This window comes from Tursiops truncatus, chromosome 2, assembly GCF_011762595.2.
Source record: "Tursiops truncatus isolate mTurTru1 chromosome 2, mTurTru1.mat.Y, whole genome shotgun sequence".
In the NCBI taxonomy this organism is placed as follows: Eukaryota; Metazoa; Chordata; class Mammalia; order Artiodactyla; family Delphinidae; genus Tursiops; species Tursiops truncatus.
The window spans coordinates 35,060,951-35,081,964 of record NC_047035.1 but is presented as its reverse complement, the minus strand read 5'-3'; the positions used below and the strand labels follow the sequence as shown (position 1 = coordinate 35,081,964).

The 21,014-nt window shown below is 36.0% G+C and overlaps 1 protein-coding gene across 19 annotated transcripts in view; it reads left to right on the top strand.

The window, feature by feature from the left end:
* The window catches only part of GPHN (gephyrin), a 617,381-nt gene that overhangs the window by 339,127 nt on the left and 257,240 nt on the right, over positions 1-21,014 (top strand). For 12 of the 19 annotated variants that reach the window (XR_012329944.1, XR_012329943.1, XM_073800347.1 and 9 more), the window contains 3 exons: positions 4,578-4,644; positions 10,527-10,799; positions 12,126-12,233. Coding sequence is in view for 17 of the 19 variants with exons in the window: in XM_073800347.1 (XP_073656448.1) it covers positions 4,578-4,644; positions 10,527-10,799; positions 12,126-12,233 (448 nt within the window). In the remaining 2 variants the exon portion in view is untranslated. The remainder of the gene's footprint in view (positions 1-4,577; positions 4,645-10,526; positions 10,800-12,125; positions 12,234-21,014) is intronic. The other 7 variants (XM_073800350.1, XM_073800351.1, XM_073800355.1 and 4 more) reach the window with 1 other exon arrangement.

Genomic DNA, 21,014 nt, shown 5'->3' with positions numbered 1-21,014 from the left:
GAGAAATCAAAAAATACCTGAACACAAATAAAATGAAAATGCAACATATCAAAATCTGTAGGATGTAGCAAAAGCAGTACTTACAGGAATGTTTATAGCAATAAGGCCTACCTTAAGAAACAAGAAATATCTCAAATAAACAGTCTAACATTACACCTAAAGAAACTAGGGTGGGGGGAAAGAACAAAGTCTAAAATCAATATAAGGAAGAAAATAAAAATCAGAGCAGAAATAAATGAAATAGAGACTAAAAAAGGCAATGGAAAAAAAGTCAATGAAACTGTTTCTTTAAAGAGATAAACAAAATTGACAAACCTTTAGCTAGACTCACTAAGAAAAAAGAGAAGGTGTAGATAAATAAAATCAGAAACAAGGAAAAATTACAGCCAATATCACAGAAATACAAAGGATCATAAGAGAATACTGTGAAAAGCTATGTATCAACAAATTGGACAACCTAGAAGAACTGGATCAATTCTTAGAATCACACATTCTTCCAAGACTGAATCATGTGAAATAGAAAATCTGAATATATCAATCACTAGTAGGGAGATGGAAACAGTAATCAAAAACCTCCTAAGGAACACATCCAGGACCAGACAACTTAATTGCTGAATTCTACCAAACATTTAAAGACTTAATACCAATTCTTCTCAAACACTTCCAAAAACTAGAAGAGAAGGGAACACTTCATAACTCTTTTTATGAGGCCAACATTACCCTAATACCAAAACCAGACAAGAACAACACACAGAAAAGAAAATTACAGGCCAGTATGTCTGACAGACATAGATGTAAAAATTCTCAACAAGACATTAGCAAACTGAATACAGCAATACATTAAAAGGATCATACACCATGATCAAATGGGCTTTATTCCAGGGATGTAAGGATGGTTCAGTATCCACAAATCAATCAACATGATACAACACATTAACAAACATGAAGGACAAAAATCATGATATATCAACAGATGCCCAAAAAACAGCATATGACAAGAGTCAACACCCATTTATGATTTAAAAAGAAAACTCAATAAAATGAAGGAGCATACATCAACATAATAAAAGCCATATGTGACAAACCCACAGCTAACATCATACTGAATGGTGAAAAACTGAAAATTTTTTCTCTAACATTTAGAACAAGAGAAGGATACCTACTCTTGCCACCTTGCCACTCTTACTCAACATAGTACTGAAGTCCTAGCTAGAGCAATTAGGTAAGAAAAATCCAGATTGGAAAGGAAGAAGTAAAACTGTCACTATTTGTGGATAACATGATTTTATATATAGAAAACCCTAAAGATTCTACAGAAAAACTATTAGAAATAATAAATGAATGCAGTAAAGTTGTAGGATACAAAATCAGCATGCAAAAATCTGTTGCATTTCTGTACACTAAGAATGAACTAGCATAAAGAGAACTTAAGGAAACATTTCCTTTTACAATCAAAACAAAAAAAATAAAATACCTAGTAGTAAATTAATCCAAAGAAGTGAAAACTATAAGACATTGTTGAAAGAAATTGAATAAGACACAAAGAAATGGAAAGATAGTCCATGCTCATGTTACAAAAATTAACATTGTTAAAATATCCACATTACCTAAAGCAACCTATGGATTCAGTGAAGTCCCCATCAAAATACCAATGACATTTTTGATAGAAATAGAACAAAAATCCTACAATTTATATAGAATTGCAGAAGACCCTGGATAGCCAAAGCAATCTTGAGAAAAATGATCAAAGTGGAGGTATTACACTCCCTGATTTCAAATTATACTACAAAACAATAATAATCAAAACAGCATGGTACTGGCAGAAAAACAGACATAAATCAATGGAACACAATTGAGAGCCCAGAAATAAACCCATACATATATGGACAATTAATTTACAACAAAGGAGCAAAGAACATACAATGGAGAAAGGACAGTTTCTTCAATAAATTGTGTTGGGAAAACTGGATAGCACATGCAAAAGAATGAAACTAGACCCTATCTTACACCATACACAAAAATTAACTCAAAGTGGATTAAAGACTTGAATGTAAAACCAGAAACCATAAAACACCTAGAAGAAAACGTAGGCAGTATACTTTTCACATCAGTCTTAGCAGTCTCTTTCTGGATATGTATCCTCAGGCAAAGGAAACAAAAACAAAATTAAACAAATGGGACTACATCAAACTAAAAAATTCTACACAGCAAAAGAAACCATCAACAAAATGAAAAGAAACCCTACCAAATGGCAGAAGATATATGCAAATCATGTATCCATAAGTGGTTAATATTCAAAACTATAAACAACAATTTTTTTTAATTAAAAAATGGGCAGAGGATCTGAATAGACATTTTTCCAAAGAAGACATACAGATGGCCAACAGGCACATCAGAAGATGTTCAACATCACTAATTCAGGAAAAGCAACTCAAAACCACAATGAGATATCATCTCACACCCATTAGAATGGCTGTTATTAAAAACAATAACAAGTGTTGGAGAGGAGATGCAGAAAAGGGAACCCTCATACACTGTTGGTGGCAGTGTACATTAGTGCAGCCACTGTGGAAAAAAGTATGGAGGTTCCTAAATACATTAAAAATAGAACTGTCATATGATCCAGCAATTCGACCTTTGGGTATTTATCCAAAGCAAACAGAATCCCTATCTCAAAAAGATATCTGCACCTCCATCTTTACTGCAGCATTATTTACAATAGCCAGGACATGGAAACCAACTAAGTATCCATTGATGGGTAAATGGATAAAGGAAATGAGGTATATATATGCTATAGAACATTATTCAGTCATAAAAATAAGAAAATCTTGCTACTTGTGACAACATGAATGGACTTTGAGTCCATTGTGCTAAGTAAAATAGGTCAGAGAAAGACAAATACTATGTGATCTCACTTACATATGCAATCTAAAAATAATCAACTCATAGATACAGAGAACAGATTGGTGGTTGCCAGAAGCAGGGGTTGCTGCGTGGGTAAAATGCGTGAAGGTGGTTGAAAGGCACAAATTTCCACATATAAATCCTGGGGATGTAATGTACAGCATGTTGATTATAGTTAATAATATTGTATCGTACAGTTGAAAGTTTCTAAGAGAGTAGATTGTAAGAGTTCTCGTCACAAGAAAAAAATTGTACTGTGTGTGGTGATGGATATTAACTTATCGTGATAATCATTTCACAAAGTATACACGTATCAAATAATTATGTTGTATACCTAAAACTAATACAATGTTATTTGTCAACTATATCTCAATTAAAAAGAAAAGCGTATGGAAAGTTTTAAATAGCTATGAACACTTTGTGAATAGGACAAGAAAAAAACAATAAAATAAAAGACAATTTTAGGTTATTTCAAAGAGTTAAAGTAATTAAAGAAGAAACTCAATCAGAAGTTTTAGGAAAAGATTCTTATGTGGCTTACAATCTAAGTTGTGAAATTTTAGAAATAGACTAATCTAATCTAGTCCTTTTGTTTTCAAATGATGGAAATGATATCATTACCAGGTCAAAGTAACACAGCCAATTATTGGAAGAGCATGATTTGAACTCTCATGAAATCTAGGCCTTCAACTCTTTTTTTTTTTTTTAAGATGTTGGGGGTAGGAGTTTATTAATTAATTTATTTATTTTTGCTGTGTTGGGTCTTCGTCTCTGTGCGAGGGCTTTCTCTAGTTGTGGCAAGCGGGGGCCACTCTTCATTGCGGTGCATGGGCCTCTCATTATCGCGGCCTCTTGTGTTGCAGAGCACAGACTCCAGACGTGCAGGCTCAGTAGTTGTGGCTCACGGGCCCAGTTGCTCCGCAGCATGTGGGATCCTCCCAGACCAGGGCTCGAACCTGTGTCCCCTGCATTAGCAGGCAAATTCTCATCCACTGCGCCACCAGGGAAGCCCATAGGCCTTCAACTCTTTATTCCAGTTTCCCATGCTTTTCCACTATTTATGTTTCTTATCTAACCACTTGGTTTAAAAGTGGCCTGAAAATTTACAATGATCTCTGAAAGACCTTTCTACTTTAAATTGACACATTATCAATGAATCAGTTAACAGCTGAGCTCTCTAAACTCTCCCCAATGCTGTTGATTTATGAGAGACCTGTCTTACTTTAAAACTTATAGACTTCCTGAGAAGCAAGAGTTTAAACATCTCACTCAACTCATGAGTGCCTTATGTGTTAGACTTTTGAACATAGATATTACTCTACTAGTCATTTTTAATATGCTATCTCATTGAATTCTTAGAACTGTAAGAGATATGAAAAAGTTGAAGTTAGAGGAAGAAGATAATTTGGCCAGTATTTCTTTAAAGTGGCTAATTTATTCTGATTTCATGTTCAGTGCATTTTTCAAATCCCCTGCACTAACCATTATTATAAAAATCTCAGCCAGAGTGAGTGCCCAATTTGTATAACAATTGGTGAATCTTTAGCTATAACAACTTTATTCCTAAAACAGTTGTTCACATATAAAGTACAATGATTGATCTTTGTTGTTGAATGTATTTAAACCAACTATCATTCTAATTTAGTATTCATCAGGTTTCTCTTTCCTTCCAGGCCTGTATGTGGAATCAGAGGGAAAACTCTGATAATTAACTTGCCAGGTAGCAAGAAAGGATCTCAGGTAAGCTATCTTGAGATTTATATGGTTTAGTGTAAGAAATTTTGGCCACTGTGAGAGGCAAACAAAAAGTTGGAGCACTCCACAAGACTACCCTCACTTCTGACACCAATTGCAGTTCAATGCCTTCCCCAAACCACCCTCAGTTTCAGTAATTCACAAGATGGATTCAGAGAACTCATTGAAAGGTGGTATACTCATGGTTATGGTTTATTACAGGGAAAGGATACAGATTAAAATCAACCAAGGGAAGGAGTACATAAGACAGAATAAAGGAGAGGTACCAAATGGAGAGCTTCTAATATCTTCTTCCTGTGGAATCATGAACACATTGCTCTCCGGGCATCAGTGTGTAACAGCACAGGGATTATTGCTTATCAGGGAAGCTCTAAGCCCTTAGCATCTGGAGTTTTTATTGAGGCACATCATATACTGCCCATATACCTGTAGTCTCCAACACTTTCCAAAGGCAAAATTGATACCACATTTCCCAAAGCCCCCATCATAAATCACAGTTAGACTGTCTGGCGGCCAGAGTTTCCAGACAAACAAAGACACTCCTTTCATTTCCCAGTAACTGAGGGCAAAGGCCAGACTCTCTTTGGGTAAGGTTAATTCTGTATTACACAAGCTACCCCCTGGCCTCTGGCCAAGGCTTTCTTACAACAAAACAATCATATTTGTATGGCTGGCCATCTGTATTTAGTATAGCATGTATATTATAGACACAACATCAGTAGCAGTGTGAATATGCCTAAGATTTGGAGGAGCCAGAGTGGGATAGGAATAAATTTAGAGAAACATGTAATTCATCCTCTAAAGCCATTATACAAATTTTCATATTTTTGTACTCATTTACTAATTTTCCATCTTGATCTACTATTATTTGTGCCCTATGATACATTCTCACAGCTATTTACCATAGAAATTAGCTCTCTTGCTCAGGCCAATCATTTCCCATTGGTATTGCGTATTGAGGAGGCTTTAATTCACATTCCCAGTATATATCACTATCAATATCAGCATTATAATCTTATTAACAATGCCTGTATTATAACATATCACAGTATATTAGTAAATATAACCTGAAAAATAAGAGTCAAAAGATACTGGCACATTACTGGAGTCCTACACAGACATTAACAGTTATCCTAGTCGTCATCATATCATATGATCAAAACATGTCCCAGAGCAATGTTCCTCAGGTTTACAGACTTGTCAGGTTCCAAAAGCAGGAGTAGTCTCAGCAACATATGGCTTTTCCCTTTCTGGCATCTGCTACAGCTGAGCCAAGAAACAATATCGTCTTTGTTCTAAGCTTCTTTTGAGACACCAAGGTAATACTGGATTTCCCTTGTTGCATAACGCATTTACTCATTCCTTTACCTTTAACTGCCATTCCTCCTTCTTTCCATTTATACTCAGACATTTCCTTTGAACATCTTTGAATGAGACCGTTGGTTTGGCCACTGGGCTGGCCCAGATTGCCATTAGTAATACTAGTTTAGCAAATACTTCCCACTCAGTCCATTTCATTCATATAAGATAAGGTTAAGGTTACATAGGTACCGAGCTAGTAGGCAGTCTGAAACACCAGGCAATATAACTGCATTTACTGTCAAGCCCAATTTGACCAGATGGAGTAAGACATAGTCTACACCATCAGGCCCTTAGGAATTCTGACATAAAGATTTAAAAGTATAGTTACGGTTTGGGCTTAAGAATCATCCCTGCTTCTGGCACCCACAGTTGCAGCCCTGGTCCTAGGACCATTGCATCAGGTAGAAAAGAAGAAAGTTGAGGTGACGTGGGGAAAAACGAAAAAGGTTAACCGTAAAGAGAAAAGTATAGTTGTACAAGCATCCTTTGCCATCCCCTCTTCCCAGAAAAGTAGAGGAATCTGTCTAGAAGGAACTCTCACTTAGCCTCCCTATTGTTCAGTGTGATCACACACTAATGAAGGCTTCATGACTTTATCTCCTCACATTTTAGACAACAAATATTTCAATTGCCCATTTCAATTTTCTATCATATTTTTGCTCTGAGGATGAAAGTGTTCCTTGGTCTGAAGAAATGTGCCTCCATGGTCATTGATACAATATCTTCTTTTCTGGTCCTTTTATAGTACGTTGAACATTTGCATCTACTCTGGGATAAGCAAAGCTCATACCAGAGTAAGTGTCTATACCTGTTAGGACCCATTTGTAGCCTCCAGGGACTAAAAGCATCAGTCCAACATGACAGCTATGTGTAGGACTTTTCCCCTGTGGAATTTGCTGCATAGCCCTCTGCCTCTGTGTCTCTCTTTTTAGCAGACAAAACAGTTCTTATTGGCATTTTGTGTCTCAGAGTGTAAGAGGAATATATCTAGATTCAGCCCATCTCTGCATTGCTACAGACCTCCAGTGTCCACTCACTTTATGGACCCAGGTGGCCATCTCAAGCAAGTACACCAGGATATCTGCTCGCCAGTACCAATCAACTTCCAGTTCTGGAAGGGAATTCTTCTTGTGGGCATTAACATAATCTACTTTAATATACCCCTTACGTTCCCAGAGTGATTTCCACAGGGCCATGTCCCATACAGGTATTCCTTTAATAGACCAGTTTTCCATTGCCCATCTGCCTGACCATACGGCCAGGCCATTTGGACACTTCCCGTGACTCAGTAAAAACCCAAACATAGGTGCAAACATGTAGTTCAGCCCATCGAGCTGATTTGTTTTTACCTTCTTCAATCAGAGTGGCGGCCTTCCAAACAGGATGCTGTCCCTTCACCTTGGAATTGCCATCCATAAACCAAGCAGCTCTTTGTTGATCAATAGAAAGCTGTTTATAGGGCACCGCCCAAGTGGCCCAAGTGGCCATAGGATCCAGCAGCTCCTCAGGTGGTTCCGAAGTCAGCCCTAGGTGAAAAGAGGCTGCCTGCTCGTGAGTACCTCCTTGCATTCTCCTGGTAGCATGATTCTATATGCAACATTTCCATTCTATTATGGAACTCTCCTGGGCATTGCCATCCCCATTAGAGCTTTTCTCTGAAATTACCCAAGACCTTTTGGATATTTCAGGCTTTAGGATTATTTTGTGTCCTTTAGTTATAAAGGCAGTCTCAGTTAAAGTCAAATAGCAAGTAGTAATTGTCTCTCAAATGGAAATTTTCTGGTCCAAAATCCCAGCAGTTGTTGTTGGGTGGCACTCAGAAGTTTTTGCTATAAGCCCAGTCTGCACTCCACACAGGGCTTTTGTACAGCAAATTAATGAACTGTGTGGGCCCATTTAGCATGTCCAATTATATTGGTGGAAGAGTGGATTTACATGCCTGCTGTTTTACAATATGAGGTAGAGGACGAATTCTCCAGTCAGACACAACATCCATGCCCATAATACATTCAGGTAAAGGAGATTCACCACTTCACATGAAGTGCACTTTCCAAACATTCTGATTCTTATCCAAACATTCACCTTAATCCCATCAACTATTGCATTCCTATATCTTCCCATTCTAACTGTACCCCCTCCCCCATTAGGATCTCAACAGGTTGTAGAATCACAGTACATGAAGCTCCCATGTCAAGGAGTTCCAGAAAAGTCTCTTCTCTGTCTCCTGATGATTTTAGCCATTTGTGTGCATATGGCCTTGGAGTTTAAGGCCTGGGTTGGGTCAAGGGATCCATACCCTTTTGTCAGACCTTATATTGATTAGATTATGGGTCCATCACTTAAGGTGATTAAAGGTAAGGTTTCTTTGCTTCCTAGCTTTTTTAATTGCTCCAAACCAGGGTAAATAGAGATTTGTTTAGGACCCCTTAATGTTAGGAGACCAGCAGGGTCTCCAGTCTGTCTATTCAGCCCACAGCAGTGCTTCTTTAAGACCTCTGTTTTGTCCCCATCAATGCCCACTTTTTTCATACATTTCTTAATAACCATTTAAATATTTCCACCCTGCTAGGACAAGTCCCTTGAATCTCTTGTTTCTTTTTCCCCATTTTCTTATGAATCAGTCCAACTTTATTTACTGTTTATTGCTTCAACATAAATTTTTCCTTGGGAAGCAGCTCTGAGGCTAGCAGCTATATGTCAGACCATTCAGAATCCAAACTTGGCCCAGCCTCAGGATCCACCCCAACATTCTCCATTACTTTTGTTTTAGCTGGTACAGATACCATTAACCAAGAAATTGTGTGTTTACTTTGTTTTTTATCATTTTGCATTTCTTGTGCTTTGACATAACTCCTTAGGAGTTAGATCTTTCATTTTAAAACTTCATTGCTAATTTTATCTCCAGTAACTAACTACAGTACAGCTGCAGTTCCATACTGTGGGTGACCCTGTGTTCATCTAGGCTCTAAAGATTCGTTATCCACCACCCTCTCTTCCTTCCTCTTCCCAGATCACAAGTTTCAGTGAGTCAGGGTCTTTCTATCAAATCCCACTTCTTAACACCAACTGTAAGGAGTTTTGACCAACTGCAGAAGTTAGCCAGCTACAAAGTTGGAGCACTCCATAAGACTGCCCTCATTTCTGACACCAATTGCAATTGAGGGGATCTCTAAAATCACCCTCACTTTTAATAATTCACAAGAAGGACTCACAGAACTCACTGAAAGCTGTTATACTTATGGGTATGTTGTATTACAGGGAAAGAATACAGGTTGAAATCAGCCAAGGAAAGAAGCACATATGGCAGAGTCTAAGAGAGGTACCAAACAGGGAACTTCTGGTCATCCTCTTCCATGGAATCATGGAAGCATCACCTCCTCTTAGCCACAATATAAGACAGTATACACAGAGTATTGGTAACTATGTACATTCTCCTTTGCCTTTGGTGTTCAGAGTTTTTATTAGGATTTGATCACGTATTGCCCACATGGTTGACCTTTAGTCAGCCATTCCCAGTTCTTTCCAGAGGCAAAACTGATACAGTGTTTCCCAAAGCCCTCATAGTAAACCACATTGTTAGACTGTGCAGTGGCCAAAGCCCCCAGGCAAACAGAGACACTCTTATCAGGCATGACATAACAAGGAACTAGAGATCACCTCCCAAAAACTAAGAGTAAAGACCAGACCTCTCTTTGATTAAAGTTAAATTCTTCACTATACAATTTTTTCCAGTAGGTTAAAAGATTAGATACCTTCCAGGTAGTCCATAAATTGTAAAATATTTCTTTACATATTAGAATTTAAGGTAAGTTACTGTAAATGTAAAAGAGAAAGACCTCTGCTCAAACATATTCCCCAAACATATCTGGCCTTATGTTCTGATTTTAAAATTCTCACCTATTTTCTTTTGGTGATACAATATAGGTAATAATGGATATATTTTGAGCATTAGCTGCCTGTTCTCCTTGCTTGGCACCCTGCAATAAATGCTGTACTTTCCTTCACTGCCCCCTAAAAACAAGAAACCAAGAGACTATATTGACTTTTATGCTGTACAAACTTATACCTATTTTTACATATTGTACAATGGTGTCTAGCTGTACATTATGACTGTAGTCAGAACTTATCTCTCTGAATAAAATAGTTCAGTACTCAATTGGTTTGTTAGTTCTAGTATCCTTCTCTAACCAGAAAGGTAAAAATTCTTACCTGCTCTCTCATAATGTATCTTTAAACCCTAAAGTTGTATAGAAATTTTACTTAAAAAAAAAAAATGTGATGTGTGCTTATATAGTGTAGTTCTTCAGCTTATGGAGAATACCGTAATATATACCACTCTTACTTCATATTTTGCATTGCAAAGACAATACATTAAATATGATTCTTCCTTAAGACAGATGGAGAGAAAATCACAAATCCAAAATCACAAACACATTTGATTGCTGCCATTTTGTATGCCTATAAAAATGCTTTATCTTCATTTTTTTTCTTCCTCTTGCATACAGGAATGCTTTCAGTTCATACTGCCAGCCCTACCTCATGCCATTGACCTTTTACGTGATGCCATTGTAAAAGTAAAAGAAGTGCATGATGAACTTGAAGATTTACCTTCCCCACCACCACCTCTTTCCCCTCCTCCCACAACTAGCCCCCATAAACAGACAGAAGACAAAGGGGTTCAATGTGAAGAAGAGGAAGAAGAGAAGAAAGACAGTGGTGTTGCTTCAACAGAAGATAGTTCTTCATCACATATAACTGCAGCAGCCATTGCGGCCAAGGTAAGTCTGCTGAGAGAGACCCAGAGATCTAAAGGACCCACAGGTAAATGTATTGATTTCATCTCTCTTTCCATCCCATTCTTCCATAAGTTAAGTACCACTTCAGGGCATCCTTTAAAAAGAACGGGGATATTCATGACACTCCACAGCTATATTCCCTCCATTATGTAGAGTTCTTGAAAGCATTGAAGTTTTATTCTGAGTTCTGAGGCATTAAAAATTCTGCTGTTATCTACTGAAGTAATAGCTCCAATGATAAACAATGTGACATTTAAGAACTCTTTGAAGATGTCATTTTTGTGATCATAGTAAATATACAATGTTCATGTATTCAGAACATCAAATATTCACAAATACTTAGAGGAGCACCAAACTGAAGGTAAGATACCTAAGGTGGTTCAAGAAATTAGCTGAGGAAGATTAATAAATATTTTTTTTAAAGACAAGACTTTTCAGCAGTTAAGTAGCACTTATTTAACTATTGGACACAAATTACTCCAGTCATAAAGAGAAGAAATGGATGTAAGATATTCATGTTTTTAATTTAATAAAGTAATAAATATTATAAAAAGAGCATCAAAGTGTTACAAGTTCTCTTTGAACAATTCTGGGAGTAAATATAGTACCATGAAATACTTCAGTAAATTTAGTTATCATCTTAAAGTCACAGAACATGATTTATATTATTATCCATATCTAGTATAACCCACCTTGTACACTTTAAAATCTTCAGACAGTAGCATATCACTTCTGGGAGTAATGATTGTTCATTGAGAGTGTAAAGATTGAAAATCTAATCACTATATGAAGTGATTTTTAAACTTTATGGCTCATCCAGATACTTTGGGTGTGAGCATAGCATGAGAGGATTTTTTTGACAATGTATATATTGGAAAGGATCATAGAGATCCTTTGGAAGTGTCCATTCAGACAACAAGTAGGTGGTTCTTTCACTGAAGATGGGATTATTCTGTCTCCAGATCCATTCAGTGATCCATTAAGTCCTCACTTAAGGCTAGTAAGTAATTGTTGTGTGTGAGGTTTGTTCTGTTTTTATGGAAATGATTGATGAAATACATTATTAAATCATCGTATGTTCTCTTTCTTTTACTCTTAATTAAAAGAGTTAAAAGTACCATCAGTTTCAATCTTAAAAAAAGCTTGTACCATTTGAAATCTAAGCTAATTTTGTCATTCTTCATTTGAAAATTTTTGACATTCCATTGTTCCATTTGTTTTCACCCTTTTTCCTTTCCAGTCATTTTGCTTGTATAGTTTCATGTTTTCCTGTCACTATATTCATAGTTGTTATGTGTTGTGCATTAGAAGCATCCATTCTACACCAGTCCTGCTGTTATCATGGCACACGGTGAGCAGCCCATCCCTGGTCTCATCAGTTATTCCCATGATGCAACAGGCAGTGCAGAGGAACCGGTAAGACAAGAGGCTTTTGCATTAATGATTTTGCAAGCATACAGCCTACCTCCTATCCTTGGAGGTAGGCTATAGCATATGACGGAAGATGTGTTTTACTCTGAAAGACCTTCACTAGTGCTTTTTTGGGAAAGTGTAAGTGCCACTGACTATCTTCCATCAAGGAATTTAATAGAGTTTCTCCTGTACCTAAAGTACTCTAACATCATTAAGATTTTGTAGTATGTGGCAATGAACTTTCATCACATGACTTTCAAGAAATTCATTGCTCAGAAGTTATCTTTTTCTTTAGTAATTTCATCACATACCTTAAAATAAATTGCCTAGCTTAATTAAGATAATCCCTTAAGAGGATCACATTAAGTTTTAATATCCAAACAGATTGGTCAAGATAATATTTAATTTGTATTAATCTTGCTTTTTTTCCTTATGATTTTGCATCTTTTTTTCTTTTCTTTCACTATGTTCTCATTACAACCATTTAGAAAGTTGAGTCTTTGTACAAATTCTGATATTACTGATCTTCATATAGAAACTTTTAAGGGTGTTTATCACTTCTTTCAGTCATTGGCTGAATGATACTTTGTAAAAAGTGTCAGGCTAGGAAAGATTAAACTGATAAGTATAGCTGAATAAGCAGTGACAATTTAGACCATGGCTGCAAAAGAAACCTCAGTCCCTGATATGAATATAAAATGAGAAGGAAAAAGAAAAATAAGTAATAAGTGTAATTTTGTTTTTAATCCTTAGGAAGAAAAAACACCCAGGGTTTCAGGGGGATGCAGGGAGGAAAACTAGTATCAGTCGACCCTTAGGAGCTAAACTACCCAATGATGACTTTAATGCTTATATTCAACAAGCCATGCCTGGTTGGAAACAAACTTAGCTGAGTCAAAGGCCAAGTAGAAAATGTAAATATTGATTAATAAAATTATTAATGAATTCCAGTTGACAACTGAATTCTCCAGCTATAGCTTTGCTGTAACTTATAAACATTCCAAAGTATACCAAACTGTCTTTTGTATTCTCATATTATAAAGCAGCCACAGCAACTACAATAATTATCCTGGTTTTCAAACTAAAATATTTGGAAGTTTTGTATTCATAACCGAGCTTTTAAGTTATCATATTCTGAGTTTTGTATTATTACACAGAAAATGATTTGAATAACTCTTCAATAGTTAGCTCCTAGTGATCTGAATACCGGTTATTGCCAAACTGATCAACTTGCTTTTTCAGGAAATAAGGAGGCTTGAGAAGTGCTTCTCATAATGGATATTTGTTAGTTGCCTCTCCAGCAGCCATTTCCCATCCCTCTTTCTAACACTACACTGCATTTCCCAGTCATATAGTTTGGGTGAGATTGACTAATCCTCCAGGGTAGGTGGCTTAGTATAATCAGCATATCTATTTCACATAACCACAGTTTTTAGTTCAAGGAACACATAATTCAGGTCAATAGGAGCAAGTGGGTCTCATCTCTTAGATTTTATTTGAATGACTAGGAACATAGACTCTCTGTTTCCTATTGAATGTGAATGAGGAAATATACAACTCAAAGAATTCCTATCTTGGAACCATGAAAGTAATGCCTGCCAATAATGGAGCCAACTGGAAAGAAGCATTCCTAAGAAATGGGAGAGAAAGAGAGGTACTCGGTCCTGTCACATTTTTCGACCACTTACTCCAGCCCCTGTTGAACTATACCCGCCTCTTGACTTTTCAGTTACCTGAGCCAATACGTTACTTTGAAAAAGCTAATTAGAGATAGAGATGGGTAAACTGTTGTCTGCAACCAAAAAGCATCTTGACTAATAATTCTCAGTATGTAGTGTCTCATCAAAGAGCTGAAAAGACTTCCTTATACTAACTGAAAGATAAATAGGAATCCCTGAAGTTTCATATTTGAGTGAGAAACCTGATTCAAGAGAACAGAGAGTAGGGGTGTGTGACACATGGAAGGAAAAAAGGAAAGATAAATCTTGCCCCTCTGTGATTACTAAATAAGTGTAAAGGTCTTTTCAAGGAGACTGGATCCAAACCTGAAGAAACTACAACTATACTTTGCATAATGCTTGTATTATGCTTGCAAAACTCCAAGCATAATGAGAGGCAAGGAGGAATTTAAGACAAAAATAGCCATGGAGATACATAATAAGAAATCTTGTCTTACTGACAGAAATTAAATCTTCTGGAGAAGTCCCACATAATAATGATGGTCCCCAAGCTCCACTGGATGCAAGAAAATCTGCTGCTTGCCCTGGGAAGAAAGAGTTGCTGATTTCCTTTTGGGAAAGAATATGGAGAAAACAAATATGTTAGATTGATATGGTCAGTCAGGAAGTGTCTATCTTCCTAGGGCATTTATTTGGAACTTAAGAGAGAAAATGCTAAAAGTTAGCAACCTGCCACACTTACAGATTTGCCTGGAGATAAATGATACCATTACAAAAGACCAGAAGCACTTAAAAAGTTTTGGTCAGAAAATTGAAGAATATACATATTTGTATATATATGGTTTTATTGTTTCTTCCTATCCATGATGATTTTAGTATATTAAAATAATATTAATTGTCATTCTTCTAAACATTTTATATATACCAACACTTTACATACATTGTCATTTTACTTATGAGAAAATTGACACACAAAGAGGTTAAGGACATATAACCAGCTAGAGACTAAACTGGTATTCAAGTCCAGGCAGTCTGGCTCCAGAATCATCACTCTTCACCTCTCTGCTATAGCAACTCTCAGTGCAAGAGAGAAAGAAAAAGAATGATGTTATGGGAGATGACTAACTAGTTACAAATTCTTCTAAAGAATGAGAATTAGGATTTTTAGACCTTGGTTTGGAATACTTGAATGATAAAATGTATTGCACAACCTAAGAACTGTGAACAGTAGACTATATTTACTCTGGAAGTTTGCTGGTCCAAGCAGCAAAGCTTTAAGCTATAAGCACAATTGGAGTCAGAAATATATTTAGATAAATCCATGAAAACAAATACTTCGGAGAACACAGTATGTATGCGTTAAAGGATAATATTTTTAAAGGTTGAATCATAACATTCATAGAAATATAAATGTGTCAATTATTCTATTTAATTAATTAATGAGAGAACAGTAAGCTGTTAAACCAGTTCAAAGAAAAAAAATCAAAGGACACATACATATATCAACAGTCACAAAGACTGGGATGAATTTATAAATAGATACAAAATTGGTCAGTATACACAGGGCAATAATCAATTGTTCCTTCTCAAGACAAAATTTATTTGCATTTCTGTAGACAATAATTTGCATTAGCATTAGTTTTCTATAACTTGCAGAGTTGTAAAATAGTGAAAGTAAAAAGTGCAGATAACCCAGAAGAGTATACAAATGAGGACATTTAATAATCTTTCTTGCCCATTTTCTTGACAACTCTCTACACCCCCAATCATAATAATCTCATAATGATTTTTGTTGCAAAAAAATGGCAGATCTCATTAGTTTGGGATTGATTATTTATTTAGCTGCAGCAAGGTATTAATTAACCAGGTAGCTTCTCTGAGTTTGCAAATACTGAGGCTGCAAAATTAACTTCTCTCTGGAAGTTTTCATAGGGAATCTCAGATTTTACTTTTAAAAGTTTCTATTTTTGCCATTCCAAGTTTAGGAAACCAAGCCCCAGACAATCTCTTCACCCTATTTCACCTGCAGGTACCTGTTACTGGGTGAATTCCTCTCTTCTCCAGGTCACCAAAAGTTCATTACCATATATAAGTGACCTTCCTTAACCACATGCAAGGCTGAGACCCTCTACTTCAGGTACCAGGTCATTTTTCCTGGGAGGGCTTTATAGGTATTAGCTTCGTGAGTACAGCCAGTCTTTGTTCTTCAGAAGTGGTAGGCATATCTGATAAAATGGGCACCATTCTCAAACATGACACAGGTAAGTCCTTGGTTCCACCATCAGTTTGTCCAATTATATCCTGTTAAAAAGGAAGATATTCTTAATAAATCTATGGAAATCACTATATTGTCAAGAAAAGTTAGCAGACCTAGTAAGAGTTTCTGAATTCTGAGGGACTCAGTGAGAATCAAAACTTTTAGTTTTAAGAAATCAGGATGTACGAAATTGTGTGGGTTATATATAGATTGAGAAGAAAGAAGAAATTTCTTCACATACACTGAAAATAGAACATTTAAAACATCAATAATATTCCAAACAAATAGCCAGGAAAAAATTCTTCTGTTTACTCAGTCCTATGTAGTTAATTCTCATTCTACTAGATCTTAGCAGTTTGCTTTCATGAAGCTTTCAGCTTCCGGACTAATGAGAGTTTTGGAAATACTAACCTTGTCCACTATTATAGTCTAAAAGTTATCTAAGCAATATCACTTCAGCAGTCTGTACCCAAGAATATATTCTTTGAAGTGTCAGTAGTTGGAAGTATCTGGTACAGTTCTTTCTATGAGGCTTGTGAAACTGTCCTTCTTGTTAAATGCACAAGCTCTGGTCTGTAGCTTACAGCATAACTTTTAGGTAAGCATCAAAATCCATCTGTAGATGACAGGAACTTAATAGCTGTAGTTATTAACTGTAACCAGTAATAGCAGAATGGCAGGGAGTAAAATTCTCTATTGAGGGATGGAATATAACTGTTTCACGAGTTTTTAAGCAGTATGTCCCCTTAGAGTAAAACCATTAGGGACTGGGGGTAATTGACAATTCTCCAGGGACTTTACACAAAGCATACAATTAATGAAATAGTTATATTAATAACATTTTGCTTATATAAACTTAACCTAGAGAAGACTGGGCTTCTCTTTTGATATGACGACTTCTCATGAAACTTATAGTTGTAACTCATCAAACAAATCTAATTATATCTTTCATCACTCTTATCTATTCTGAAAGAACAAATTTCTGTGATTTTTAGGAGACTGCCAGGAAATCTCAAAGATAGTTTTCAGTGAAAGATACCCTGAAATTTTTTAATAATTTGATTTGATTTAGAGTTGTCAGAGGAAATTTGGACACTTGATTTAAGATAGGATCATGGATGCCTGAGAAATAATTTTTTGGTTGCCTTTTTTTATTAAAATGACAATAAAACATTTTTAAAAGCACAAAAGGTAACACAGTTGTTAAGAAGTAACTCTTTCATAACTGAGGAACTTTTTGTTCTTTTTCCCCTTAAATACTCAAGCATATAATAAAGTTAACCTATAGCAGAGAAAATTATTCTGGTAAGACACAGGATCTCTTCTATCTAGGCAGATTAGGTAGATAGTGGGTAAAAGCACTAATCAGTAAGCCAAGGAAAGAAGCCCATCAAAATTAAGTGAACCTTGTTTTAAGTGAATGTGTATTTTAACACATTTTATAACTTATTTTCAGGCTCGGGCATTATAAATCAAAGGAAATAATCTTCACTTTCCAAGTTCTATCTTTCATTATGTTCTTTCAAATATTCTGGAACAAACTGATACCTTGCTTTAGGATTACAGTTCTTTCTCAAATGACCCACAAGTTGAAAACTATCTTCATAATAATATAATGGTATAGTTTATTTAACATGCAACATGTTAATCATTGCTTTTTTCAAATGAATTAATAAGTTCGTAAATTTTTTGTTTTGATTTCAAATTCAGTAAATATTGATAGTTATAACCCACATGTACAAAAGCTCTATGAGTTCTAAATAAATTATAAATTTGTAAAGGGGTCCAGAGACCAAAACGTTCGAGGACTGCTGCTTTAGGGCAATTTTTTTTTTCCCCTTAAAAAAATAAAAGCACATGCTCAGTTGTATATCTCAGCGACTCATATTAAGTATAACTTTTAATGAAAGTCATTTCTATTTCACAGAGAAAACTTGGGGTAGATAATTAAGAACTATCTGACATACGCATATATTAGCAGACAGCAAAGCTCATAAACATGCATAATATAATTTTCTACAGCAACATGCAATCCTTTGACTACTTGTTAAAGTAGCAAAAAGGAACATGTTCATAAATATGACACAAATTTCTAGCATCTATATAGCAAATAGAAGTAAGCAAAAGTATATAAACTTAAAATTATGATTAGTAATCAGTGCAACAAAAGAAAAAATAGATAAGACTCCATCAAATTAAAAACTTTTGTGCAACAAAGGATACTGTCAAGAGAGAAAGAGACAACTGACAGAATGAAAGAAAATATTTGCAAATCACATGTATGAGAAATGATTAATATCTAGAATATAAAAAGAACTGCTGCAACTGAGAAAAGAAAAAAAAGGGAACCCAATTGAAACATGGGTGAAGGATTTGAAGAGACATTTCTCCAAGGAAGGTATACAAATAGCAATGTGCACACAAAAAGATACTCAACATCACTAGTCATTAGAGAACTGCAAATCAAAACCACAATGAGATACCACTTTATATCCATTCTGGTGTTTTATCAAAAAAAAAAACAAAACAAAACCTCCCCCCCCCCCAAAAAAAAAAAAACAAATAACCCAGAAAATTAGTGTTGGCAAAGGATGTGGAGAAATTGGAACCCTTGGGCATTGCTGGAGGGAGTATAAAATGGTGCCACCACGGTGAAAAACACTTTTGTGGTTCTTCTAAAAGTTAGCCATGTGATCCAGCAATTCTACTTCTACTTATATACCCAAAAGAATTGAAAGCAAGCAACTACTACACCAGTGTTTATAGCAGCTATATTCACAATGGCCAAAAGGTGGGAACAGCCCAAAGATACATGGATAAACAAAATGTGTTATACAGATATAACTGAATATTATTAAGCCGAAAGAAGAAATGAAGTTCTGATGCATGCTACAACATGAATGAACCTTGAAAACATTATGCTGAATTTAATAAGCCAGAAATAAAAGGACAAATATTGTATGAGTTCACTTACATGAGGCACTCAGAATAGTCAAATTCATAGAGGCAGAAAATAGAATAGATGAAAGTGGAGAGTGGGAAGTTACTGTTTAAAGGGTATGGAATTTCTCTTTGGGATGATGAAAAAGTTCTGGAAATGGATAGTGGTGATGTTTGCATTACATTGTGAATTTGCTTAATGCCATTTCGTTGTACACTTAACACTGGTTAAAGTAGTAAATTTTATGTTATGTTTCACCACAGTAAAAAAAAATTTATTTACGATTAGTACTTGATGTTTCCTATTTTATCTTATTTAAAAATTATCTAGACTTCTAATGATCATCCATTAATTTAATGTAATGCACTCCAAAGTTTAAGTTACCTAAAGATCATGGAAATTATGTTCAAGCTGACATGGATTATGTAGGAATAATGTAAGCTTCTTCAGTCAATAAACCTGTATATGTTTAGGGAAAGCAACCCAAGAAAAACAAAATGTGTACTTGTATTATATTTAACATTAAAAATTATTTAAGACAATTTTTAAACCAAAATTATTAAGCTAGTCTTATTTGCCAAAGATTTACCCTAATTTTATGAACTTGGATTCTTAAAATATTTATGAGTTAGTTTCTAGTAGAAGATACTTTTTTAAGTCTAGCATATTTAAAGTATTAGAAATTCAGTTTATTTTGGGAAATATTAGGAATAATTAACTTATTTAGGCATTTATCTCTGTAAGCCAGTCAGAACAGAACTCCTTTAACTTCAGAGACAATATAGCTTTATACTTCCCAGAGATTGGGAAACATTTCACAATGGTAAAGGGTAAAGGTCTTTCTGAATTACAGATAAACACAGAGAGGGCTCATAATTTCAATTCTGCAGCTTCAGCCACAGGTCTAGAGTAAATACAGAAACACAAAAACTCATCCCCAATACACCCCCCCCCAAAAAAAAATCAAAGACCTGTTCTCCTTCCCAGAGGGCACCAGTTTCTTAATTGTTTTGAGCTCAAAATGGAGAAATAGACAAATAAAACTACAAGTAGGACTACAAATAGGATTCTGTGTCATCTTTTACCCAACAAAGAATGGACATCTATAATACATTTACAGAGATCACCAAATGGTCAGACCATAAAAGCAAAGTCTCAAGCATTGCTGCCACCAGGAAGCAATAATTTCCTGGCAGTGCACAAACTAGAAACAAAGACAAAACACAAATCAAAAAATAATGGGGTTGGGGCTTCCCTAGTGGCGCAGTGTTTAGGAATCCACCTGCCAATACAGGGGACACAAGTTCAACCCTTCATCCAGGAAGATCCTACATGCCACGGATCAACTAAGCCCATGCGCCACAACCACTGAGCCTGCATTCTAGAGCCTGAGAGCCACAACTAGTGAGCCACGTGTCACAGCTACTTAAGCCCATGCACCTAGAACCCATGCTCTACAACAAGAGAAGGCACCACAATGAGAAGCCCATGCACTGCAACGAAGAGTAGCCCCCCTCGCCAAAACTACAGAAAGCCTGCGTGCAGCAACGAAGACCCAATGCAGCCAAAAATAAATAAATAATAATAATGATGATAATAAAATAAAATAAAAGAGATGATATTTTAAAAAAAAAAAATCCACCTGCCAATGCAGTGGACACGGCTTCGATCCCTGTTCCAGGAAGATCCCACATGCCACGTAGCAACTAAGCCCGTGGGCCACAACTACGGAGTCTGTGCTCGAGAGCCCCAAGCCACCACTGCTGAGCCCGCGTGCCACAACTACTGAAGCCCATGCACCTACAGCTCGTGCTCTGCAACAGAGAAGCCACCACAATGAGAAGCCCGCACACTGCAACAAAGAGTAGCCCCTGCTCACCGCAACTAGAGAAAGCCCGCACACAGCG